Source organism: Chrysochloris asiatica, unplaced genomic scaffold, assembly GCF_000296735.1.
Source record: "Chrysochloris asiatica unplaced genomic scaffold, ChrAsi1.0 scaffold00090, whole genome shotgun sequence".
Taxonomy (NCBI): domain Eukaryota; kingdom Metazoa; phylum Chordata; class Mammalia; order Afrosoricida; family Chrysochloridae; genus Chrysochloris; species Chrysochloris asiatica.
Window position 1 is genome coordinate 4,874,050 of NW_006408608.1, and position 25,880 is coordinate 4,899,929.

Consider the following 25,880-nt stretch of genomic DNA (forward strand, 5'->3'; position numbering starts at 1 on the left):
CAAGGTTGGTGATTCAAGCTCACCAACTGCTCTGCAGAAACCCTATACAGGGTCACTATGAATTGAAATCAACTCCACGGCACTTCTTATAGAGTCCTGGTATAACACTGTAGGATTAGCACTGGACCATAGGATCAACAGTTCAAACTCATCAGTTGCTCCTTGGAAACCCTATACAGGGTCGCTATGAGTCAAAACCGACTCAACAGCACTTAACAACAACAGTCTTCTAATGACATATACCCTCTCTTTGGCAGTCTGGTCAAACCTAATATTATTCTTGAAATATTAAATTAATAAAATACATATTATAAAGAAAAACAATTATACTCAAAATATAGCTATCAAAATATTTTTAAATAGATCCATTTTCCAGTACACAAGAAATACCGAGGACAAAGGGCATCTTAAGGTCTATCACAAGACAGAAATTAAATCTACATTGTAAGAAATCTACAGAACAACCAGCCTGATATCTAACAAATAAACTGTAAGAAGGGATTAAAACCTACAGATTAAGGGATAGAACTGAAAATCAAAAAAGACCAGGTTTACTGGTCTGATAAGAGTCTGGTGGAACCCCTGAGACTATAGCCCTTAGTCACCCTTCAGGATGGGAAAGGAACTAACCTCTGTGGCTCAAAGTTCCCCAAAACAACAGGCAGGTTTATAATGTACACAAAACAGTAACACTAGGAAGGTTTGTACTCTCAACCATTTGAGACCAAAAGGCCAGCATTTGCCCAAGGGCAAAGTTCACAAGACAGGGAGCCTTAAGAAAGGAGAAGGAATGGACACAGGAAACACAGAGTAGAACTGGTATGAGTGATATTAATTACATTATGGGCATTGCAACCAATGACATGAAATAAAATGTGTAGGAACTGTTAAAAAGAAAGCTGATTTGCTCTGTAGACCACTGATTTAAACAGTAAAAATTTTAAATTAAAAAAATGTAAAGAACCCTACAGATTAACCATTACTGTAAAAAGTCAACAAAGAGGTTTACATACAGAAAGAAGCATTCTTTAAAGAAAGGTTGGGAGAGGAAGGAAGGGTAAATCGGGTATAAACTTTGGTGAAAGGAAAGGCAATATACAAGAAGAGGCAGATCATCACAAAACGATGAAGACAAAGGAAGATACTAGGAAGGACACAAGAGTTAAAGGATACAAAGGTAAATATTATCACGTACACAACCCTGCAATAATAGTAATAACAATAATCTACAAGTGGCTACAAAGATAAACACACAAGTCGAACAGGTGTGGGATGCGGAGAGGCAAACAGAACTACACCCAAGAATATATATAAGTTTGACAGAGGATAGATACTTCTACATCCAAAAAAATATATAGGTTTGACAGAGGATATTTCTACATATGTATTTTATATGGGCTGTAAATACAAGTATGTAGTAGAGCATACATGGAACAAAGCTATGAAAATTTCTTCAGTCATAACCAACCACCTGGAAGCTCAGGACCATAGTCTTGAGGAACACCAACATCAATGGGCATAATATAGTCCACAAAAACAACGTTCTACTTTGCTGAGTGAAGGAGCTCTGGTAGCGTAATGGTTATCAAACGGGCTGCTAACCGCAAGATCAGCAGTTCAAAACTACTAGCTGTTCTGCGGGTGAAAGATGAGGCTTTCTGCTCCCGTAAAGATTTACAGACTCGGAAACCCTATACAGGGTCGCGATGAGTTGGTTCTGACTCCACGGCACATAACCACCACCACTTGGCTGAGTAGTGACTTGAGTCTTAAGAGATACAACTATTGGTCTCTCCCCATCTGGAACAACAAAAAGTAAAGACAATCAAAAACACATGGCAACAATTAGCCCAAGGGATTAATATACCATGCAAGCCAAAACCTCTATGATCCTGAAACCAAAACTAGATGGTGCTCAGCTACCACTCTGAAAGGGATCACAACAGAAGGTCCTGGATAGAGTGGGAGAAAAATATGGAACAAAACTCAAAATCATAAAAAAGACCAGGCTTACTGGACAGAGAGAAAACTGGCAAAACCCCAAGACTATGGCCCTTTAATAACCCTTCAAGCCTGAAATTAACCTCACCCCAATGGCTCAACTTTCAGTCAAACAACAGACAAGACCTATAAGCCAAACAATAAAATCAGGGAGGTAAACACAGCTTAGAACCATCAACCATACAAGATCAAAAGGGCAGCATTTGCCCAGGGATAAAACTCAGAAGACAGAAAGGGACAGGAAACACAGGGAGGAAGCAGAAAGAGTGCCGTTAAATTATGGTGACTGCGATCAATGCCATGAAACAAAATGTATTTTGAGTTGAATGGAAAACCAATTTGCTTTGTAAACTTTCACCCAAATCATAATAAAAAAGTAAAACAAAACAACCTATTGTCTAAAAGAGACTTTACAAATGTCCAACAGAAAGTAAAGAAAGAAATCATGCCATCTTGACTGTGGTAGTAGTTATAAGAATGTATACGTTTGTCAAAATTCAATAAACTCTTTACTTAAGTGGGTGTTGTTCATTGCATGCATGTTATTATTATCCAGTCATCTTCAAATCACTACTACCTATGCATAATGGGATAAAATGGTGCCTGGTCTTGCTCCACATTCAAAATCACTGGTATATTTGAGTCCATTCTTTTGTCTACTATATCCATTCATCTCACTGAAGTTTACCCTCATTATTGCTGACCCTCTCCCTCTACTTTACCAACCATGGTATGCTTTTCTAGTGATTGTTGTTGTTGTTGTTGTTATGTGCTGTGGAGTCACTTCTGACTCATAGTGACCCTGTACAGGGTTTCCAAGGCTGTAAATCTTTACGGAAGCAGAACGCCTTATCTTTCTCCTGCGAAACAGCTGGTAGTTTCGAATTGCTGACAGCCCGATTCGTAACCAATTGATCTACCCTAATTTCATGCTGTCCAAGTCCAAGTCTCACCATCTTTGCTTCTAAGCATTCTGATTGCACTTTTTCTAAGACTTATTTGTTCATCATTCAGGTAATCCACAGTAATATTCTTCACCAACAGCAAAAATTTTTCTTATGTCTTCCTTTTTTATTGTCTAGTTTCCATATGAATATGAAAAGTTTAACTCAATAAATTTTTAAGACGTATTACCAATCACAATTTGTGTACTTTATTTAGGACCTGACTTTATATATATATATATACACATGTAAACCTGAATATTGGCTGCTGCTGTTAAGTATGTGAAGTCGGTTCCAACTCATAGCGATCCTGTATACAATTTCTGAGGTTAGCAATCCAGTACTTATCCTACAGCACCACACCAGGACTCCTGAATATTGACTGAGTATTTCAAAATAGGAAAGAACTACTGTTCATCTTTTTTTGTAGGATAACAATATTGTCACTGACTCTTTAAACAATCCCTATCTTTTAAATTTATTTAAGGATAATTATTTATGGATAAAATGTGATGTCTGAGATTTTCTTTGCAATAAAACAGGCTATACAGATTCCTGGGAATGCAGTGGCTCTGTATGATGAGCACTGAACTGTGAACCACAAGGCCCATGCTTCAAGCCCACCAGCCATTCTTTAGGAGAAAGATGAGGCTTTCTGCTCCCTCAAAGATTTAAAGCCTCGGAAACCCTACACAGGGTCACTATGAATCAAAACTGTCCCAACAGCACTTAACAACAGCAATATAAATTCCTGATACCTGGTGGCTCAGTGTTTAAAATACCAGCCTGCAGACCAAAAGATTGGTGGCTAAAACTTACCAGTCATTGAGTGGGAGACAGATGTGGCAGTTTGCATCTGTAAAGATTCACAGCCTTGGAAACTATATGGGGCAGTTCCACTGTCCTAAAGGGTCCATATGCATGAAGATCGACTGTGGCAGTGGATTTGGACTAGGTTATACAAGCTCCAGCATTCTGGGGCTTGTGCCAAAACTCACTAAGAACTCCTCTAACTGGGGACAGGGGAAGAGTACTCAAAGGCACTAAAGAAGATAAAAAGAAACAGGTTCTAAACAAAAATGGTTTTGAGGAGGTAGGGTGAGAGCACCCACAAAAATGTAACTTGATGATTCTTAATACGAGTGTAAATCAAAAATGATCCACACTCTGGCTGTAGAATTTATTTTAACCAACTTTTGCTTTTGTTGTTGCTAAACGCCATCAAGTTGGTGCTGACTCATAGCCACCCTGTATAGGGTTTCTCTGGTTGAGTAGTGGTTACGAATCGAGCTGCAAACCTCAAGGTCAGCAGTTCAAAACTACTAGCTGCACCATGGGAGAAAGATGAGGCGTTCTGCTCCCATAAAGATTAACAGCCTCGGAAACCCTGTGCAGGGTCGCTATGAGTTAGAACCGACTCCACGGCACATAACAACAACAACATACGGTTTCTGAGGAGCAGTTGGTAGATTTGAACACCGACTTTGCAGTTCAAACCGACTTTGTGGTCCTACAATGCTATACCAGGACTCCAATCAACTTTTAAAAAAGACAAATATATCATTTTTCATCATCATCATGCTTTTCAATACACTTTGTCCATTTGTCCACAAGCTTTCACATTCCCTTATTAAAAAATATTTTAGGCTAAGCTGAGAGCCACAATTGCACTATCTTCACTTCTTCATCAGAGGTGAATCTTTGTCCTTGAAGGGCTGCTTTCAGGGGACCAAACAGGTAAAACCGGATACTGTAAGAGCAGGACTCTAGGGAGGATGCTTTAATATCTCAAAACGAAGGTTTTGCAAAGCGACAATAGTGTGGGCAGAAGTGTGTGGTCGTGCATTGTCATGCAAGATCACAATGCCCTTGGATAGCAGTCCTTAGCGTTCAATCTGAAGTTTAAGCTTCAGCTCTTCAGTGAGCATCTCACTGTAAGGAGCACTATTGATTGCTGAATTTTTTCCTGATAGTGTTCCAATACTGGTCCTTGAGAATCCTAGAAAATTGTAAGCATTCATTTTCCAGCTGGTGGTTGTCTTTGGAACTTTTTCTTGGTCAGCGATTGAGGATGTTTCTATTCCATACCGTGCCATTAAGCTCAGGTTCCTCGTGATGAATTCATGTCTCATCACCATTAACAATTTTAAGAAAACTTTTTACCTTCCTTTTACCTTCCTGTGAGTTTCGACCCAAATTTTGTTTGCAGATGTCTAAAGGCCTCTGTTTATGCTCTTCTATGAGTCGTTTTCAGTACCTATCTCGCACAAACTTTCGGAACCAAAGTCTGTCATGAATTATTTCATAGGCAGAGCCATGGCTGATTTGCAAACAAGTTGCCACATAATCCACTATCACTCATCTACTCGATAGAATCATTTCACATGTATGCTTAATGTCATCAGTCATGGACATGAATGGGCATTTTCATATAACCAGAGTGCTAATCATTTTTGATTCACGCTCCTATTATACTTAAGAAAGAAACTCCCTTCTCGCTCGTTCTTCTCCTGTTCAGACCAATCCAGTGATTAAACTGTCCATCCACAGAAAGTCAATGTGGATAAAGAACCAAAACCAAGCTTTTAAGAGTTGAGTTGCTCTAAAATTGCTTTTAAAATGGCACCAGTGGTAGGTGATCCTTTCATCCACAGATCATTTTCAATGAGAGAAAAAAAGGGTAAAAAACACGCAAATCACTTCTGCTTCCACATTCCCTTCTTTTCCCAGTCCTCGCACCAGTGCTGGTTTCCAAGGAAGAGAGGAGTTTCAAGGGAGGTAATGCTATGCAGAGAGGTAGCCTGGGCAATGTGCCCAGAGGTAGCAGAGGTAATGGAGGATTTGACCTAAGTGGTTGGGAGTGTATGTAAGTGACTGAACTTGAATAAGTAAATGTATGGAAAATAAAGGGACTCAGATTTCTCACTCTTTGAGAAAGGACTTTTAAAAGTGGGGTAAGGTATAACCATGGCAATGAAACGATATACAATAGGATGAATGTAAAACTAATGTTCTCCCATGTAAACTATCACATAATTCACAATAAAACATTAAAAAAAAATGTGTTAAGGTTAGAAAAAACCCTCATGCACTGAAACATGTGAACTTAAGAATTCTTTCAGATGACATAGATATGTACACATGTGTATATACATAAAATATATATAAGCAAGCACACATTTTTACAATTGTTTGTTGTTGTCAGGTACTGTTGAGTCAGTTCCAGCTTATAACAATCTTATGCAAAAACAGAAAGAAACACTGCTTGGTCCTGAGCCATCCTGAAAATTTTTGCTACATTTGAGCCCAGTGTTGCTGCCACTATGTCAAGCTATCCTGTTAAGAGTTTTCCTCTTTTTTGCTGACCCCTCCATTTTACCAAGCATGATTTCCTTCTCTAAGAACTGGCCCCTCCTGGTGACATATCCAAAGTATAAGAGGTGAAGATTCACCATCCAGGCTTCTAAGGGGCATTCTAGCTGCATCTCTTCCAAGACAGATATGTCTGTTCTTCTGACAGTCTATGATACTTTTAACATTCTTCTCTAACACAAAAGCTCAAATGCATCAATTCTTCTATGATCTTCCTTAATCACTTTCCAATTTTCACATGCATATGAAGCGACTGAAAATATTATGCCTTGGGTCAAGTGCACCATAGTCCTCACATTGATATCTTTGCTCTTTAACACTTTTAATGAGGTCTTGTACAACAGATTTACCTAATGCAATACATGTCATTTGATTTCTTGACTGCTGCTTTCATGAGTGTTGATTTTGCAAATAACAAACTAAATCTTGTTTTTCAAATACCATCCTACATTACAAACAAACAACAACAGGACTTTCCAGAGAAATGGCAGAATTCAGGGTTAGGGCAGAAATATACAATATGAGCCTTTATTGTGCCAGAAAAAAAAATTAAAAAAGATATGTTAAAAGAATGAGACATGATGGGAACATATAAAAAGAACACAGTAGTCAGCTTCAAGGGTACTATCTGAGTTCTCAAACATTCAGTTAAAACCTAATGGGAAAAAAAAGGAAGCCATGAATCTTAAAGCACACAAATAAATAGAGGGAAAGGAAAAGTCTTCACCTACAGCAGAATAAATGTAGAAGGAATTAATCATAATAGTAATCTATTTGCCAGTCATCATTTGATTTAGTACCGTTGAGTCAGTCCTGACTCATAGCAACCAAGTATAGTGTTTCCAAGGAGCAGCTAGTGAATCTGAACCACCAACCTTATGGTTCAAATCAGCCTTGTGGTCCAGTGTATTAATCCACCGTACCACACCAGGTGTCCTAGCCATCATTGTTGTTGTTGTTAGGAGATATCAAGTCGGTACCAACTCATAGTGACCTTATGCACAGCAAAATTAAACACTGCCCGATCCTGGGCCAACCTCACTACTGTTGCCACACTTGAGTCCGTTGATGCTGCCACTAGGCCAATCCATCTCATTGGGGATCTTCCTGTCTTTCTCTGACCCTCCACCTTACCAAACATGCTATCCTTCTCCAGTGACTGGTCCCTCCTGACAGTATGTCCGAAATATGAGAGACGAAGTTCGGCCATCTTGGCCTCTAAGGTGGCACTCTGGCTGCACTTCTTCCAAAATGGATCTATTGGTTCTTTTGGTAGCCCATGGTACTTTCAGTATTCTCCTCCAACACCATAACTCAAAAGCATCAATTCTTCTATAGTCTTCCTTATTCACTGTCCAGTTTTCGCGTGCATATGAGGTTATTGAAAATACCATGGCTTGGGTCAGGTGCACCTTAGTCCTCAAGCTGACATCTTTGCTATTCAACACTTTAAAAAGGTCTTGTGCAGCACATTTGCCTAATGCAATACACGTCCTTTGATTTCCTGACTGCTGCTTCAGTGAGTGTTGATAGTTGATCCAAGAATAAAGTCCTTGACAACTTCAATCTTTTCTCCATTGATATGAATGTTGTTTACTGGTCCTGTGGTGAGGATTTTTGTTTTCTTTACATTGAGATGCAATCCATATGGAAGGCTGTGCTCTTTGATCTTCATCAGTAAATGTGTCCTCTTCACTTTCAGCAAGCAAGATTGTATCATCTGCCTATCGCAGGTTGTTAATGAGTCTTCCTCCAATCCTGATGCCATGTTTTTCTTCATAGAACCCAGCTTCTCGAATTATTTGCTCAGCATACATGTTGACTATGGTGAAAGAACACAACCTTGTCGCACACCTTTCTTAATTTTAAACCATCCAGTGTTCTCATGCTCTGTTCAAACAATTGCCTGTTGGTCCAGGTACAGATTCTTCATGAGCACAATTAAGTGTTCCGGAATACTCATACTTCGCAATGTTGTCCATACTTGTCATGATCACACAATCGAAAGCCTTTGCGTAGTCAATAAAGCATAGGTAAACATCTTTCTGATATTCTCTGCTTTCAGCCAAGATCCACTGGACATCAGCAATGATATCCCTCATTCCACGGCCTCTTCTGAATCCAGCTTGAACCTCAGGATGTCAATGTATGCTTGCAGCCGTTTCTGTATTACCTTTAGTAAAATTTTACTCACATGGGATATCAAAGAGATTGTCCGATGATTTCCGCATTCTGTTGGGTCACTTCTCTTTGGAATGGACACAAATACGGCCATCGTAGTGGTAGATAAAACAGTCAGTCAAAAGTTATCAATGGATGCTAAGGCTTGCAGGTAGAGATTTGATTAAGACAATTACTAAAATATCAATGTCTCACCACAAAATGTTAGACAAATACAAAAGAACAACAGTGGTGATATTAACTTGACATGGTAGGTTGAGTCTATAACTGTGTGTCTTCTGATATGATAGTCTTGAAAAGAACATGGAATCACTTCCATAGTATTCCTGCCAAGAATCTATGACCTGATCTGGTCATGAGGTAATCCTATCATCAGACAGATGCAGGTAGAGGATCATCCTGCAGAATACAACATCTGTTCTCTCTAGGGCTGAGTTGTAAAAAAACATGAGAATTAGGGAAACACTGAAGAAGTGTTACAGATTGAAGGAGTCTGATGAGACATGATCTCTAAAGGCGACAGGCAGTACTAGATAGGTCTTGAGCCAGATAAAGGTAGAGACATTTTTGGAATGGTTAGCATTATTTAAGTGGAGTCTGGATGGTAGTCTTATCAAAGTTGATTTCCTGACTGGGAAGGTTGTACAGTAACAATGCAGGAGTGTCTTGTTTGGGGGAGGTTCTCACTAGAGAATTTAAGAGTAAGGAGACATCATGGCAGAAAAAGGCGAGAGAGAGTAATGGAGCAAACATGGCAAAATGTTAATTCATAGGACATTTGGATGAAAGGGATGTGGCGGTTCTTTGTACTGTTCTTAAAACCTCACTGTAGTTTGAAACTATTTTAAAACTATACAAGAAAGATGTTTACTGTGCTTTATTGACTATGCAAAGGCTTATGATTGTGTGGATCGTGACAAGCTATGGACAATATTGTGAAGTATGAGTATTCCGGAACACTTAATTGTGCTCATGAGGAATCTGTACATGGACCAAGAGGCAGTTGTTTGAACAGAACATGGAAACACTGGATGGTTTAAAATTAAGAAAGGTGTGCGACAAGGTTGTATTCTTTCACCATACTTATCAACCTGTATGCTTAGCAAATAATCAGAGAAACTGGGTTCTATGAAGAAAAACGCGGCAGCAGGATTGGAGGAAGACTCATTAACAACCTGCTATATATAGATGATACAACCTTGCTTGTGAAAAGTGAAGAAGACTTAAAATGTTTACTGATGAAGATCAAAGACCACAACCCTCGGTATGGATTGCATCTCAATGTAAAGAAAACAAAAATCCTCACCACTGGACCAATAAACAACAATTCTTATCAAAGGAGAAAAGACTGAAGTTGTCAAGGACTTCATTCTTCTTGGATCAACTATCAACACTCACTGAAGCAGCAGTTAAGAAATCAAACGACATATTGCATTAGGCAAATGTGCTGCAGAAGACCTTTTTAAAGTGTTGAAAGAACAATGATGTCAGCTTGAGGACTAAGGTGTACCTGACCCAAGCCATGGTATTTTCAATAACCTCATATGCATGTGAAAGCTGGACAATGAATAAGGAAGACTATAGAAGAACTGATGCTTTTGAGTTATGGTGCTGGAGGAGAATATTGAAAGTGCCATGGGCTGCCAAAAGAACCAATAGATCCATTTTGGAAGAAGTACAGCCATACTTCAGATATATTGTCAGAAGGACCAGTCGCTAGAGAAGGATATCATATTTGGTAAGGTGGAGGGTCAGAGAAAAAGAGGAAGACCCCCAACGAGATGGATTGGCCAAGTGGCAGCATCAATAGGCTCAAGCGTGGCAACAATAGTGAGGTTGGCCCAGGATTGGGCAGTGTTTCATTCTGCTCTGCATAAGGTCGCTATGAGTCTGCACCAACTTTATGGCACCTAAAAACAACAAGAAAAAAAACAAAAAAACCACAAAACGAGAGAAAGCAAAATAGACCACAGTTGACAGTTGAAGGGTGGGGATGCTAGATAGTGGGTTCTTTTATTATTTTATCTCCTTTTGTATATGCTCAAACTTCTCCAAGTTGTTGTTGTTGTTAGGTGCCATCGAGTCGGAACTAACTCATAGCAACCCTATGCACAACAGAACAAAGCACTGCCCGGTCCTGGACCAACCTCACACTCATTGCCACTGCCCGGTCCTGGACCAACCTCACACTCGTTGCCACGGTTGAGCCCATTGATGCTGCCAAGTTAGAGATCGAAATATCTTACTAAAACACAAACCTGTCATACTGTAATATATGTTTCTGGTAAGTGCTGTGGAGTTGGTTCTGACTCACAGTGACCCTGTATAGGGTTTCCAAGGCTATAAATATTTGCAGGAGCAGAAAGCTTCTTCTTTCTCCCACAGAGCAGCTGGTGGGCTTGAACCACTGACCTGGTGGTTAGCAGTCCAGTGCTTATCCTACAGAGTCACAGCATTCCTACAGTAATGTATATGCTTCTTTATTAATGCACTAAATAAGAATATCTAACAACACACCAATAAACCAAACCAAACCCACTGGCATCAAGTCAATTCCAACTCCTGTGATCCCATATACTTGTTGTGCGTAGAACTGCCCCATGATGCTTCTTGGACGTAATCTTGAAAGATGCAGATCATCAGGACTCCTTCTGTGGTGTCACAGGGTAGATTTGAACCACTAACCTTTATATTAAAAGCCAAATGCAAACTGTTTGTACCACTGAGGGACCAACAAGTCCAAGAGCTACTGTAAGTTCTCAGTTGTGAAAGGCACTAATAATAATGAGGTATCTACAACAATGGTAGTGTTAAATATGAAAATATATGAAGGGACTTCAAATAGCTCATGGAAAAATGAAATTAAAAGATCATTTTTAAAGCTTCTGAAGTCCCCTCAAATATTATTTTTATTAGTGACAAAATCAGTTATTATTTATACAGCCATATTGGGCTTTTTCCTATATTTAAAATTGAAGGAAATACGAAATTCCAATAAGATGTTAAGGGAAACATGTTCTTGTTGTTAAGTGCCATCAAGTCAATTACAACTCAGAGAACCTGTATAGGGTTTCCAAAAAGTGGCTGGTGGATTTGAACTGCCAACCTTGCAGTTAGCAGTCCAGTGCTTATCCTAAAAGCACCACACCAGGATTATACTGTTGCTGCTAAATGCCATTGCATTGGTTCTGACTCATAGCGACCTTGAGTAGGGTGTCCAAGGAGCAGCTGGTAAGCTTGAACTACTCACTTTGCGGGTCAAACCAACTTTGCAGTCCAGTGCATTTACCCACAGTGCCACACCAGGACTCTCCACTAGGAATACAGACACCAGTTTTTCCCATCCAGGTCTAATACCACCCCCTGAATTCTGGCCTTTACTGAATATTCTAACCTTTTGATATAATAATAAAGTGATCAAAATTGTTCTTTTATCTTCTTCCTTTTAATTCAAAGTGATTTAAATAATCTTGAATACAAAAGAGACTTTACTGCATGCAATATAATGTTTTTTAAACTGCTGAGATGAAAATGGTCTAAAGTTACCTAACCCATTGCCAACAAGTCAGTGACCCTATACAGGGCAGAGTAGAACTAACTCACAGGGTTTCCAAGGCAATAGGATACGCACTGGGCTGCTAACCACAATGTCAGCAGTTAAAAGCTACTAGCCGCTTCTCAGAAACCCTATACAGGGTCAATGAGTCAGAACCAACTCTACAGAACTACACTTGACAACAACAACAAATCTTTACAAAAGGAGACTGCCACATCTTTCTCCCTCAGAGAAGCTGCTAGTGGGTCTGAAAAGCTGACTTTTTGGTTTACAGTCAAGCACTTAATCACTGTGTCACCAGGGCTCCTACAAGACACAAATCACTATATGTCAAATGTAGTTTCATACAATGTAAAAAGTTTAATAGAAGTACAAGATAGCCTTTCTAGTTTTTAAATCAAATAAAATGAAAGGATAAAGGTTTTTTTTTTTCCCATCATTTTTTAGTCAAATAATCTTAGAAATCAAAGAAATTCTAAGTGCATTACATGTAAACATATACAAAGGGACTTTAAATGTCTGTGGAAAAACTACACTGTCTTTTAACTCCATTTATCCACACTTTTTGAAGCCCATGGTATAAATATGATAGGACTGTAACACTCAAAAAGCCAATAAAAGATATAATTAGAAAATCTCCATTTCCATTTTCAATGATCTCAAGTAACCCAAGAACATCATCTAGTGTTGTTGTTGTTGTCGTCCAATTTTATTGCTAAGCTAAAAATCTAGCACCAAGCATATATGACAGCAATGCTAAATGTTTTCCCCATTTGAATTTTCCAACAATTCCTTAAGAATTAGAGCACTTCCTTATATGATGAAATTTTTAAATATTCTACATTTCAATTCATCTGTATACCCAAAATGAAATCATAAGTAATTACATCTAAGAATTCACTAAATTTAAGTAAGAATTTTATAGAGACATTTCAACTGATGTTTTTTTTAGATGCTTATAATTTTCAACTTGGCAGACAAGGCCATATGTAGGGGGAAACTCTGAATTTTGCAATACCTTAAAATTATGCCAAAAGCATTTCCACATACTAAAAACCAGTTAAATGTTAAGTGCGTTTGAGTCTGTTGAGACACACAGTTTCTGAGACTTAAATCTTTTTAACAGCATAAAGCCTCTTCTTTCTCCCAGGGAGTGGCTGGTGGGTTTGAACTGCAAATCTTGAAGTTAGCAGTCCAGTGCTTATCCTACAGATCCTAGTTAAACATTAACACCAAAAATTAACATGGCTTCAAATTGGTTTCTACAGTAAAGTATACCATTTTCATTCAAAATAGGAGTCGTTGAAAGGCAAAAACATGAAATAGTAATAAAATCACCAATAAAGAAGGTTGAAGATTTTACTCAGACAAACGGCATTTTCAAACTATGATGTTTACTCTAAATACTGTAGACTAGTTAACTTTGGATCAAACTGACACTAGTGATTTTAAAAAATAAAAACAAAGAAATGTACAATCTCCAATCAAACATGATAAATTTTATGCACTATTTTGACCATTTTAAAACTCAAAGAAAATCTAAAACAAAGAATTGGAAGACTACTGGAAAAGCCTTCATTCACATTACCGTTATCTTTGTAACTTCCACATAAATCTTTCTACATCATTACTGCTCAGAAGGATTTAAAATGTCTCATTAATCAACCCTGAAAGCTCTTCATAAGCAACCAATGTAATGCCCAAGCAATCAAGCCTACAAAAGGTAGTTGGGAAAAGATGTCCTTTACACAAGTCAAATACCATCATTCTTCCTGGCATCATTCCTATGTTTTCCTCCAATTTGCCACAGGCATTCCACTCAGGAAATAAAAGCAACATTGTATGCATTGTGCATTAATTTTTAAATGTTATTTTCTCAAGAGAACAATTTTATTTTTAAAACATACATTCAAAAACAGTCATCTTTCTGCATAGTAGGGGCCATCAGTCTCAAAAGATGAAACGATGTAGCAATGATGTAGGCTAAGACAAATTTGCTTAATTCTAAAAACATCCGCAGTTCAAGCTCACCAGATGCTCCCTGGAAACCCTATATAGGGTCGCTATGGATGAGAACCAACTCGATGACACTTAACAACAACACAACAAAAATGACTATCTCTAGTACTAAGGACAAGGAAACTCCTTTCCATAATATTTTATACTATGTTCCAAAAGCAAATATATTTGAATACAGGTAACATATTTCCCAGCTATTGAGCTCAGGAACACTACTGCAATTACTTATTTAAAATTGGCAAAAACACAATACCTTTTTTAAATTGGTCTTGGATAACCGTTATACAAGTGGGTTACCTCACTCAGTCCCTTCATACATAATTGTTTAACCTACATTCTAAAAACTTAGGGATGGATGGATGGGGACCCGAATATTTGATTCACTAAAAATCTAAAAATAAGCCATAAAGAAATTTTTAAAGAGGTCTATTCATTTGCTTACTCTAATTCAAGGAGTCACCTTTCACTTGTGTTTTTTCCACACACCTTTCTCCCTTTTACAACAAAAAGACAGCAACCAATTGTAAAACTCCTCCCTTCTCCCTTTCAACCTAGCTCACGTACAAAGGAGAGGATTTTCTCTATTGTGCAAATTCAGTCCCCACAGTAATTCTTGGTTAGCTAAAAATCTGATTCAGAAATAGCTCTCATCTAATTTTTCTAAACTCAGCATACTAGAGGCATAAAGATACCACATGAACACACAGATATTGCAAGAAGGTAAAATCAAAAATTTTAAATGCTCTGATTACGTTTTAAATCTTTAGACTTCCTTTGGTACTGAGGGAAGAAGCCAAATCAGCATCTTTCCCTCAATCTATTTTCCACAAAAATATCACTAATTAAAATAATATAATATTGACTCTAGCCTCTTTTCTCTCTAAAATGCCTCCAAGATGCTCTGTTCCAAAGCTGCCTGATTTTTCCCTAATCTAAACAGTTACTACAAAAGCCTAGTCACTGTTAACAGAACACTCATTTTGAAAACATTATGTATAATGTATTCCCAGTGTACACCTCTTAATCCTATAAAACAGTTATTAGTTAATGTTGTAATCAACTGGGAAAAGAGGAAAAGTTGGGACTTAAACCTTGGTTTTAATACAGGTATTGCATGTTTTTTCTCATTCTGATTTCTAGTACAACTACCTGTTTTTATCCCTTTTGATTAAATCATTCAGGTTTTGTTTTTCCTCCAGGTAGCATCACACATTCTTAATATATTCCACAATAGAGATAAAAGGCCTTGGATTTCTCCAAAAATGATGCACAGCTGGATCAGCAAGGACACTTCTTGTACACGTAGAAAAGTCTTCTGAAGGATAATCAAGAAACCAGAAAGAAATCTCCTGGTGGAAAGGAAAAATGGGAACTGAGAGACCCAGGGTCAGGGGCGGTGAGATTTCTCTGTAAACCTTTTTACATTCTATTAAAATAACAAAATCTGTTTAAACATGAAAACATTCGCCTTTTAAATAAAGGAGTTTCAGAGCAACATAGTCTGCTTAATTTTTAAATAACCTGCTTTAAAAAGAAGCATCTGCTTTTGCTCTAATAGGCAAGATACTTCTTTAAATGCAGCCATGAGCGATGTGCAAGCTAAGCCCTCTTTTAACACAGCAATGTTCTCTAGACTGCCGCTTTCCAAGGCAGCGCGCATCCTCCATCCCCTCCTCCTTCTGTGCATTCTGAGATCTGCTCTGCGATTCCCACATAAAGTGGGTCCTAGCCGCCATTTTAGAAAGTCATTCACACAAGACAGACCACAGCACCACCATCCACTTAAAAACCTCCCAAAACTTCCTTGAGCAATTTCCTCTTTCCTATCGCTAGTCACTCAACTTGCAGAAGGGTCAAGCTCCCCAAAGACAGACAATGCAATGCAATGTCTCTGGTATCTGCATAATGCAAAAAGACACATCTGGCCACATATCACTGAGCAAAGAGAATGCTGCAATGCACGTGTTTGCAGTTGGTGTATACGAATTTCCCACCCAGAGACCTACAGGTAAAGTCCACAAGGAGATAAAAGTGAGCGCCTCTAAGTGGTTTATCCCCTCCAATAATCTGCACCTAAATGGCTTTTCCACCAAAACACAGAAGATACTGGGGGTGGCGGGTAGGAGGGAGAAAGGGGTGGAGCAACGTCAGGATGAGAAAGTTCTCATCTGCTTCCCAATTCAACCCAATGTCTCCCCTTCATCATCCGGGACAGAGGCGAGTTTGCTCACTGCCTATCCCTCGCCTGGTTTCTCAGGCACAACGTAGTAAACACTGGGAGAGTCCCTGGAAGCGCACCTCCCCCAGCCCTGCCGAGGACAGCTTCAGCAGGTTATGAATGGTCTCACTATTCCCGGCTCCTTTTCACACGCGGACACGCGCAGACGCGCGCTCCAGCAGTGAAGATTTAATACCCCAGTAACAGCAACCACCAACAGAACCAATGATCCTCCATTTAAAAGGCAGACAGGAGTTCGGCTGCCGCCGCTTCCATTTCCTTATCCAAGCAGCTCAACAGAAAACGACGCAATCTATTTTTCCCATGGTGACTCACTAATAAAGACGCTCCATAATTTCCTTTACTCACTAAATAGTAAGAGGAATTAAGAGTACAGCAAGCCTAAAACCTTTCAGGTTCTTGAATATGGAGAGAAACAGTGATTTTAGAGGATCATAAAAATGTGTACGGTCCTTCTTGAATTACACTCAGTCTCAGCAAATCGTTATTGTACGCATCTTATTTTGAGACCTCCTATCAGTACCATTGGCGCTGTGGGTTAATGAGCCAGACTGCAAAGCTGTTTGAACTGCAAGGTTGGCGGTTCAAGCTCACCAGCTGCTCCTTGGAAACCCTATTCAGGGTCGCTATGGGTCGGAATGACTCGACGCCAATTAACAACAACAACATCAGTACCATTATGGTACACACACGTTTCACAAAGAAAACAAGAGCGCGGTGGTTCTAAGGGATAAACACTGGACTGCGAACTACAAGCTTGGCGGTTCAAGCCCACCAGATGCTCTCCGTTAGAAAGATGAGGCTTTCGGCTCCCGCAAAGATTTACAGCCTTGAAAACCTTAATACAGGGTCGCTATGAATCGGAACAGACTCGACGGCACTTAACAAAAGATGTATCAAGGGCGACCTTTAATCTTCGTGGGCAAATAAAATATTCATGCAGACAGCTCTACTTATCTTAAAAGCCTTCATTTGAAAAACATTTGATGAACAAATTATAAGGAAACTGCATTCTTTTAAAGGAGAGTATACAATGACAAAGCCAGCACATCTAGGAGGTAGGTGTCGCTTCAGAGCGCCTACTGGAGTGGGGTACCTTCCTATTTGAGGTTGATCTGCAAGCCTTTAGTTCCCACCAACCTTCCCCCTCAACCAGAGACCAGAAAGGGCTGGAGGAAGAAGGGCGAAGGAGGCGAAACAGGGCACCAATTGCTCTTCAGACATCATTCTCCACCCAGCCCCATCAAAAAAAAAAAAAATTTGTTTTTAATGCATTTGATATTTTATTTAGGTCTTAGGTCTGTAAGTCGTCCGTGTGAGGGGTCCCTAGCATCTGGCAGTGTCTTCCCAAATTAGAAATGTCCCTACAGTACCTACCCAGACTTTGGCTTTTTGTACCACCTTTTCTTCCGCACAGAAACCCCAGTCAGACATGTCCGTGCGGCCGGCTGCACCGAGCCGGAGTTGCTGCGGAGTTGGTGGGGCCGGGGCAGTAGGGGACACCGGGCGAGTCTGGAGGGTCGGGTTCCCAGGCTGGCCGCAGCCTGTCAGCGCAACTCGGTTCGGCCGCTTCGCCCGGCGGGTGCGGAGTGGCAGCTCGGACCAGGTGCGCAGGGAGACAGGACCCAGAGACCGTGAGCACCTCGACGGAGCAGACGGCGCGCAAGGACGCGACCCCGCCGGGGAGTAAGACTCCGACTGGCTTCTTGGCCAACCTGAAGGGAAGCCTCCGGCGCCTGCTTCGCGGAGGCCAAGCCACAGTCCCCTCCTTATTCGGAAGGGAAAGGGCGGCCCCGCTTCGCCAAGGTCCAACGCCGGGACCCGGCCAGGCAGCCCGCGCGCCCCCCGAAGGCGTCCGGGAGCCCGGGCCCGGGGTCCTAGTCCCCTGTTCCAAACACGGGGTGGGCCGGCAACAGGCCGGCGCGGGAAGCGGCAGTCGGAGGAGAGAGCGCGGCCCGGGCCTCGTGTCACTCACCGTTTGAAATGCTCGATGATCTTCTCTTCCCGCACATTCTCCGGTAAGTTGCCCACCCAGAGGTGCCTGGTTTCCCGGACCATGCTGGGCGATGTGCCGGCGAGCGCTGCTGCTGGGTCTCCCTCGCCGGTTTCGTACAAGCCCTTCAGCGCCGGTAGGCGGGCGCAGCGGCGGCGGCGGCGGCTGCGGCGGTGGCGTCGGCAGCGGCGGCGGCTCCTCCGGCTCCCCCCCGTGCAGAGACCATCCCTCTCCCCCAGGTTCTGACTCTCGGGCCTCGCAGCTCCGCTCTGCCGCCACCACACACCCGAAGCCGACCCTCGCGCTCCGGCAGCGCATGCGCCCGGGCGGCGGCGGGAGGGGGGAGCGCAGAGGAGGGGCGAGCGGGACCCGGGCGGCAGCGACTTCGGCGGAGCTGGCGCTGTGGCAGCCGGACGCTTCCCACCGGCGCGCGCGCGGCCCGCCTCCCGTCGCCTGGCCGCCACCCCCTCACCACGAGCGCGCGCGCGTCCGTCCGCCGAGGCCGAGACGCGGCGTTCCTCTCAGACGGCGCGCAGGCGCGCGGCAGGGCGGGGGCGGGCAGAACGCGAGGCGGGGACGGGACGCTCGGGCTCGGTCCCGGTGCGCAGCCGCGTGGGGCGGGCGCTCAGTCAGGCCGGGAGCGGCCGGCGCGGGGAGCCGAGAAATGCTATGGCCCTTTGCGCGCGAGTCCTAGATGCTAGGTTGGGGGAAGGAACGCGAGAAATGGGGTTGGCTTTGACCGGGCTCCTTTCCTAGTTGTGGCGAAGGCCTAGGAGAAGCCAAGACCTTTTCCGCTGCTCCACATCTTGCAGTGTCTGGCCGACTCCGGGCACCTGGATCCCTGCCTCCTTGGGAAAATGATCACAACAGACCGCCCTTCTCACGGCCCGACTAGGCCATGAGGGCTTCAGAAATTCCTCTCTCCCCAAAATCATTAACTTGTAAGGTTTTTGTTCTTGTGTGCCTTCGAGAAGGTTTCGACTAATGTTAAGTGCCGTCAGTGGGTTTCACTCAGACTCTGTATAGTTTCCGAGACTGGCTGGTGGATTTGAACTGCCAACCTATCGGTTAGCAATCCAGCACCTATCCTACAGGTCCACACCAGCAACTTTATTTTATATTTATTTTATATATAAAAGGTTTATGAAACCTTATGCAAGATATTCATTAGTATATGTTGTTGGGTGCCATCGAGTCGATAACGACTCAGCAACCTTATGCACAGCAGAACAAAACACATGTAAAAAAGAAATCATGCTCAGATGATTTCCCATAATTTAATGTCTTACTGAGATACTAGACCTCTGGTCTTCCCAAGCCTAAGGACTTCTGAAACCTACAGGTAAAACCCACAAAATCTAGCCAAATATATTCAATTGAGTCCAGAAAATTGTGAATTGTTTAGAACAACACATCCATTTTTTCCCCCTACTTTTTTAATGCACAGAAATACCAGCAATGGAGTGTTTCATGTATATGCAAGATCTTAACTATATGGCCCCATCCGTTATCCACATGGACAGGAGTACAAGTCAATTTATCATCAAACTACACTGTTCTGGAAAATACAGTAATCATAACCAATAATGATGTAGCACTAATATGTGAGGTCACCTGTGCAAGTCATTCTTGTTTTTTGTCCCACAAAGGCTAAAGCCCCAAGTTGATTTTTACCTTATACTCTATAACAAAATATCATCTGGTGGTGCCATGGGTTAAGCATCGTTCTTTGAACCTCAAGGATTGGCAGTTCAAACCCACCAGTTGCTATTCAGGAGATCCATAAAGATTGTCTACTCCCATAAAGACTTATGGTGCCAGAATCCCTGAGGAGGGTTACTATGAGTTAGAATCAACTTGATGGCAGTTGTTGCTAAGTGCTGCGGAGTTCCAACACATAATGATCCTACAGAGGGTACCTGAGGCTATAAATCTTTGAGGGAGCAGAAAGCCTCATCTGTCACCCATAGAGTGCTGGTGGGCTGGAACTGTCAACCTTGTGGTTAGCAGTCTAGTGCTTAACCTACAGAGCCACAGTGCTCCCCGATGGCAGTGGGTTTAGTTTTTTTGGTTTATAGTGGAACAAAAAGAGCGCTGGTGGTGAGGTGGTTAAAGCATTCCCCTGCTACTAACCAAAAGGTTGGTAGTTGTAAACCACCAGAGCATCAGAAGCTCCCAGCAGCATAAAGATACAACGGTCTGCTTCCGTGAAGGTTTACAGCCTTGGAAACCCCACGGGGCAATTCTACTATGTCCTATCAGATAGATGTGAGTCAGAATTAACTGTACTGCAGTGGGTTTAGTTTGGTCTAGTCTAGTGTAAATTTCTTTATGATTGAGTCAGACAGAGAGTCATGCACTGCCCCCACATATGTGTCCATGGTCTCACCTCTCTGTAAAGCCTATTATACAAAAATTTCAAGGTACATACAGTGGTTCATAATAACAAATGGTGTCTACTTTGTGTTGTTCATCAAAACATTATTACTGTATTGTGTTAAAGATGTTTAAGTGTATCTGGAAATGTTCCTTTAATGTTTTTTATTCATAGAAAAGCACACTATATACTAAGACAAACATTTGACTAACTGACGTAGATATGAACCGTACACCTAACTGTTCTGAGTTATGTACAAATTTGACTTAAGGACGGATTTAGGAACCATATTCATTCATAATCCAGGAATTGCTTATAGTGTTTGCACAGTGTCCAAATCACATAACGTCCTATTTCACAGACTATATCATGGACGTTAAGTAACGCATAACTATTTTGCTTACTAATCCATGCTGTAAACTTGATCTTAGCAGATATGATCAACTGAGATAAACTCCTCTCTATCAGGACTTTCAAAAGACCAAGCAAACCCATAGAGCGCTGGTGGTGATGTAGGTCAATATTGGACAACTAACTACAAGGTCGGCAGTTCAAACCCACCAGCTGCTGTGTGGGAGAAAGATCAGTCTTTCTATTCCTATAAAGATTTACAGCTTCTGAAACCCCATGCAAGGTCACTATGAGTTAGAACAGACTCAATGGTTCCTAGTAACAACAAGCAAAACCTTACATTATTACAGAGTTGCAACAATTAAACTGTACAAGAGCAAACCTTATCATCTTGGTTGCCATTTTTCCATGGAACTGATTTTGACATTTTAATTAGTTACTTCTAAAACATCCAGGTTCTGGGTTAGGTAAGTGAACTAGTTTACTTTCTTTGTTATTTTCATGACTTATGTTTTCATTTTCTATTTCAACTTTTGTTTTTTACCTTGACTATTTTGGGAACTTTAACAAGAGGAAGGAACAGAAAAAGGAGGTCTAGAAAAGTTGTAAAGAAAGCACCATCACAGCAGTGGCACACATTCATCATTTAGTTAGGGTATTTAGTTAGTGCCACTGTTGAGGTTGGTCTTGTCCTCATGCAAATCAGAGTCACTAAATTAAGTGGAAATGTTGGTTCTTGAAAATATAGAATTGATTCTTCAACTAAAAAGGAAAACACAAATCAAGTCATACAAATCAAGTCATAGTAAGATATAGGATTGGTTACTTACATTTGACCATTGTTATCATAACAGCTGTCTTATACTGAGTTCAAGACCAGCACACTATTACCTAAGCTAATGAACTATATATGCAATTCTAATTACGTAGCTACAGTTCATAAGCCTTAAACTGACATACATTTTTCCAAGACGCATGCATCTCAATACAAGCAATGACAGTTTGAGGCACATTTTTAAATATGATGTAAATTATTCATCTTAAACCTGATAGCTTCTGAATTAACTAAAACCTTTTGAGAAAGACTAAAGTGTATCCTGAATAACAGAAAAAGTTCAGCTCGACTGCATATAAAAGAGGAAAGAGACTGAGAAAATAATATCTTACCACTACAAAAATTAAGGGTGCATCTCACCTTAAATGCAACTTTCATTTAAAATCATGCTGAACAAATAGTCAAGGGCTGGGGAAAAAAATTAAAGGCCTTTTAGAAACAAAATGATTAGAAGAGAGACTAATGATTAAATATGATATTTTGTATCCATTTTTTACTCCCACAGAATAAAGGGATAAACAAAAGCAAAATAAAAGCCAATTAAGGTGCATTAATAACACTTTCTCCATAACACAAGAATGAGGAAGGACATTAAGTTTAAATAAAAAGTAGCATATTTGCCAACTAAATAAAATAAGGTATATATGTATCCTAGTTAGGTAATGGTTTGCGGTACAGTAGTCCTGCTTCCCCATATAAAAAACAGACTAGATGCTTAATTTTGATCATTTAGTTTGAAATGGATAAAGTAATTTTACATATACTTTGAAACCCCCAATCTTTTGAAGAGCAGAGGGAGTGAAGGAGAAATTGTGGCAGAAGAGTAGTGTGTTGCTGTTATGTGCCGTCGAGTCGGTTCCAACCCATAGCAACCCTGTATAGAGTTTCCAAGGAGCGGCTGGTGGTGTTGAACCACCTAGCTTGTGGTTCAAATCGACTTTGCAGTCCAGCACATTAGCCCACAGCACCACACCAGGACTCTGGTAGAAGATTACTAACAGAAATTATTTAAGCCAAGTTGTGTTAAAGCTTTCCAAGACCCCTAAAATCACAGAATGTGAAAAAGACCTGAAGCAAATGTCAAATTATCATGTTTTATTTTATGAGGAATCTATCAAAAATGTATAAATTGTCTCTGTTTAGCAATTTAAAGGCAAGCAATTTCCCCCCTTAATCATTTCTAAAATCTTATACTCTGATTCTCTTTAATGCTGCTGTTGTTGTTGTTGGTTGCCACAGAGTCAAATTTAACTCATGATAACCCCATGTGTACAGAGTTGCTGTGCTCCATAGAATTTTCAAGGCTATAGGAGAAGCAGTAACAACCACCTTACAGAAGCAGATGATCCGGCTTTATTTCAGACATGAAATGTTAGTGTCATCAAAATATCTATTTTCAAAAATAAGGGTACCAAAAATAGTATCACAACTAATGTTATAATTTTTTAAACATCTGGCATATACTTCTCAAAAGAGATTTCTTCATCAATAAAATGCTAACAAACACCCGTCTAAACAGATATGAAAACTATCCAATGTGTAAAATAAATGTTTTATATTCAAATTTTAATGTAATATTCTGAAACCAAAAAATGTTACTCTCGCTTCACATTCTGAAAATACATTTGAAGGGAAAATAGCTACATATACTAGGTTAAAATGAGCAATTTTGTTGGAAAGTCATCCATTTCTATCTTTCATGATAACAAACACTACTTTACCCTGAACTCTGGGAGATTTTGAAACCCACTAATGGAGTCCTGGTATGGCACTGTGGGCTAAAGCACTGGACCACAAGGTCGGTTTGAACTGCTGGTTGGCGGTTCAAACTTACCAGCAGCTCCTAGGAAACCCTATATAGGCAGGGTCGCTATGAGTTAGAACCAAATCAATAGCACTGAACAACAAAACAGTATAAATATAAGAGATGTCATAGTGTAATGGAAGGAACCCTGGGTAAACAGTAAAAAATTAAAGTTGCAATTTTGTCACTGACTTTATGGCCTAAGCAAGACAACTAAATCCTCAAAGTTTCAATTTCCTTATCTACAAAATGAGAATAAAAATGCCTGTTTTCTCAACCTAGTAAATTTGTTGGAAGTATCAGATACTATATGTTAAAATGGTTAAAACTAACATGCCACATGATTTTGACTATCATTACACTGACAGTTAATGTCACATTAATACCAAAAATTAGCATTAGATGAAGTTAAAACACATTATCAACATTTTCATTATAACAGCCAGGTTCTGTAGTTAAATCAATGTACAGCGATTATGTGTCCATTATGTAGGTTCTGCATTTTTTTTTTTTTTGCTGACCTGTTTCATTGTAAAAGTTCTAACCACAAAACTGATAAAAGCATGCCCTTTGCACAGGCCCAAATCAAGTGTTTGATTTTCTCAGTGCTTTTCCTTTTTATGGCAAGGGCAATGCTTCAGGAAACGCTGGGAAATCCTTTTTCCTTCTGTCCATGGTATAAATAGTTCCAAGGGCATAATTTCTTCATAAGCATTCTTTATAAATGTTCATCTCATGCTGTTATTCTCAAATGACATGTATGTACAAGGATGAGTAAAAAATCATCTGTACTCTGCAGAATTTATTTAAATCAACATTTAGAAAAGACAACTACATCATTTTCAAAGTCATCTCTTTGCTTTTTAATACACTTTGTCCATGTCAACAGGTTTTTGCATTCCCTTATTAAAGAATGTTTTACACTGAGCTGTGAGCCACAAATGTACCACTGTCTTCATCAGAGGTGAATCTTCGTCCCTGAAGCGCTGCTTTCAGGGGACCAAACAGGTGAAAGTGGAATACTGCAAAATCAGGACTCGAGGGAGGATGCTTTATCACTTCAAAATGACGTTTTTGCAGAGCATCAACAGTGTGGGCAGTGGTGTGCAGATGTGCATTGTCATGCAAGATCACAATGCCCTTGGATAGCACTCTGTATTTAATCTGAAGTTTAGGTCTCAGCTCCTCAGTGAGCATCTCAACTTAACAAGCACTGTTGATTGCTAAACCTTTTTCCTGATAGTGTTCCAATACTGGTTCTTGAGAATCCCAGAAAACTGTAAACATCAATTTTCCAGCAGATGGTTGACTTTAGAGTTTTTTCTTGATAAGTGATTGAGGCTGTTTCCATCCCATATTCTACTGTTCATGCTCAGGCTCATAGTGATGTATCCATGTCTTGTTACCAGTAATGATTTTTTTTTTTTAAAGACACTTTTTACCTTCCTTCAAGTATCAGGCCAAATTTTTTTTTTTTGCAGATGTCCAAATGCTTCTGTTTATGCTTTTCATGAGTTGTTTCTGTATTCACCTTGCACAAAGTTTTCAAAACCCAAGTCTGTCATACATTATGTCATGGGCAGCGCCACAGCTGATTTGCTAATGATTGCCACATAATCCATTGTCACTCATCTATTCAACAGAATCATTTCACATGCACATACAATGTTGTCGTCATATGTGGATGGGCATTTAATATAACCGGAGTTTGAATAATTTTTGACTCACTCTTTGGGGTGCGCGTGTGTATGTATGTATGGTGTATGGTGTAGTACTTTAGGATCAGCACTGGACTGCGAACCACAAGGTCAGCAGTTCAAACTGACCAGCTGCTTTTCAGGAACCCTATACAGGGTTACGGACTCAACATCACTTAAACAACAACAATGTACATATAATGTGTGTATATATATATATACCAGGAGTATTGGTGTGCCACTGTGGGATAAAGCAGTAGACTGCAAGGTTGGTTTGAATCACAAGGTCGGGGGTTCAAACTCACCAGCCGCTCCTTGGAAATCCTATCAGGGTCGGTATGAATTGGAACTGAATGGATGGCACTTAACAACAACAACATATAATATATATATATACACACACACACATATATATATAAGGAGCTCTGGTAGCGTAGTGGTTACGAATCGGGCTGCGAACCTTAAAGTCAGCGGTTCAAAACTACCAGCCGCTCCGCGGGAGAAAGATGAG

The 25,880-nt window shown here is 40.4% G+C and overlaps 1 protein-coding gene across 1 annotated transcript in view; it reads right to left on the bottom strand.

Moving 5' to 3' along the window:
- The window catches only part of SPEN (spen family transcriptional repressor), a 146,591-nt gene extending 128,221 nt beyond the window's left edge, over positions 1 to 18,370 (bottom strand). Inside the window, exon 1 of the mRNA XM_006866416.1 lies at positions 18,288 to 18,370. Coding sequence (XP_006866478.1) covers positions 18,288 to 18,370 — 83 coding nt within the window. The remainder of the gene's footprint in view (positions 1 to 18,287) is intronic.
- Between the last annotated feature and the right edge of the window lie 7,510 nt (positions 18,371 to 25,880).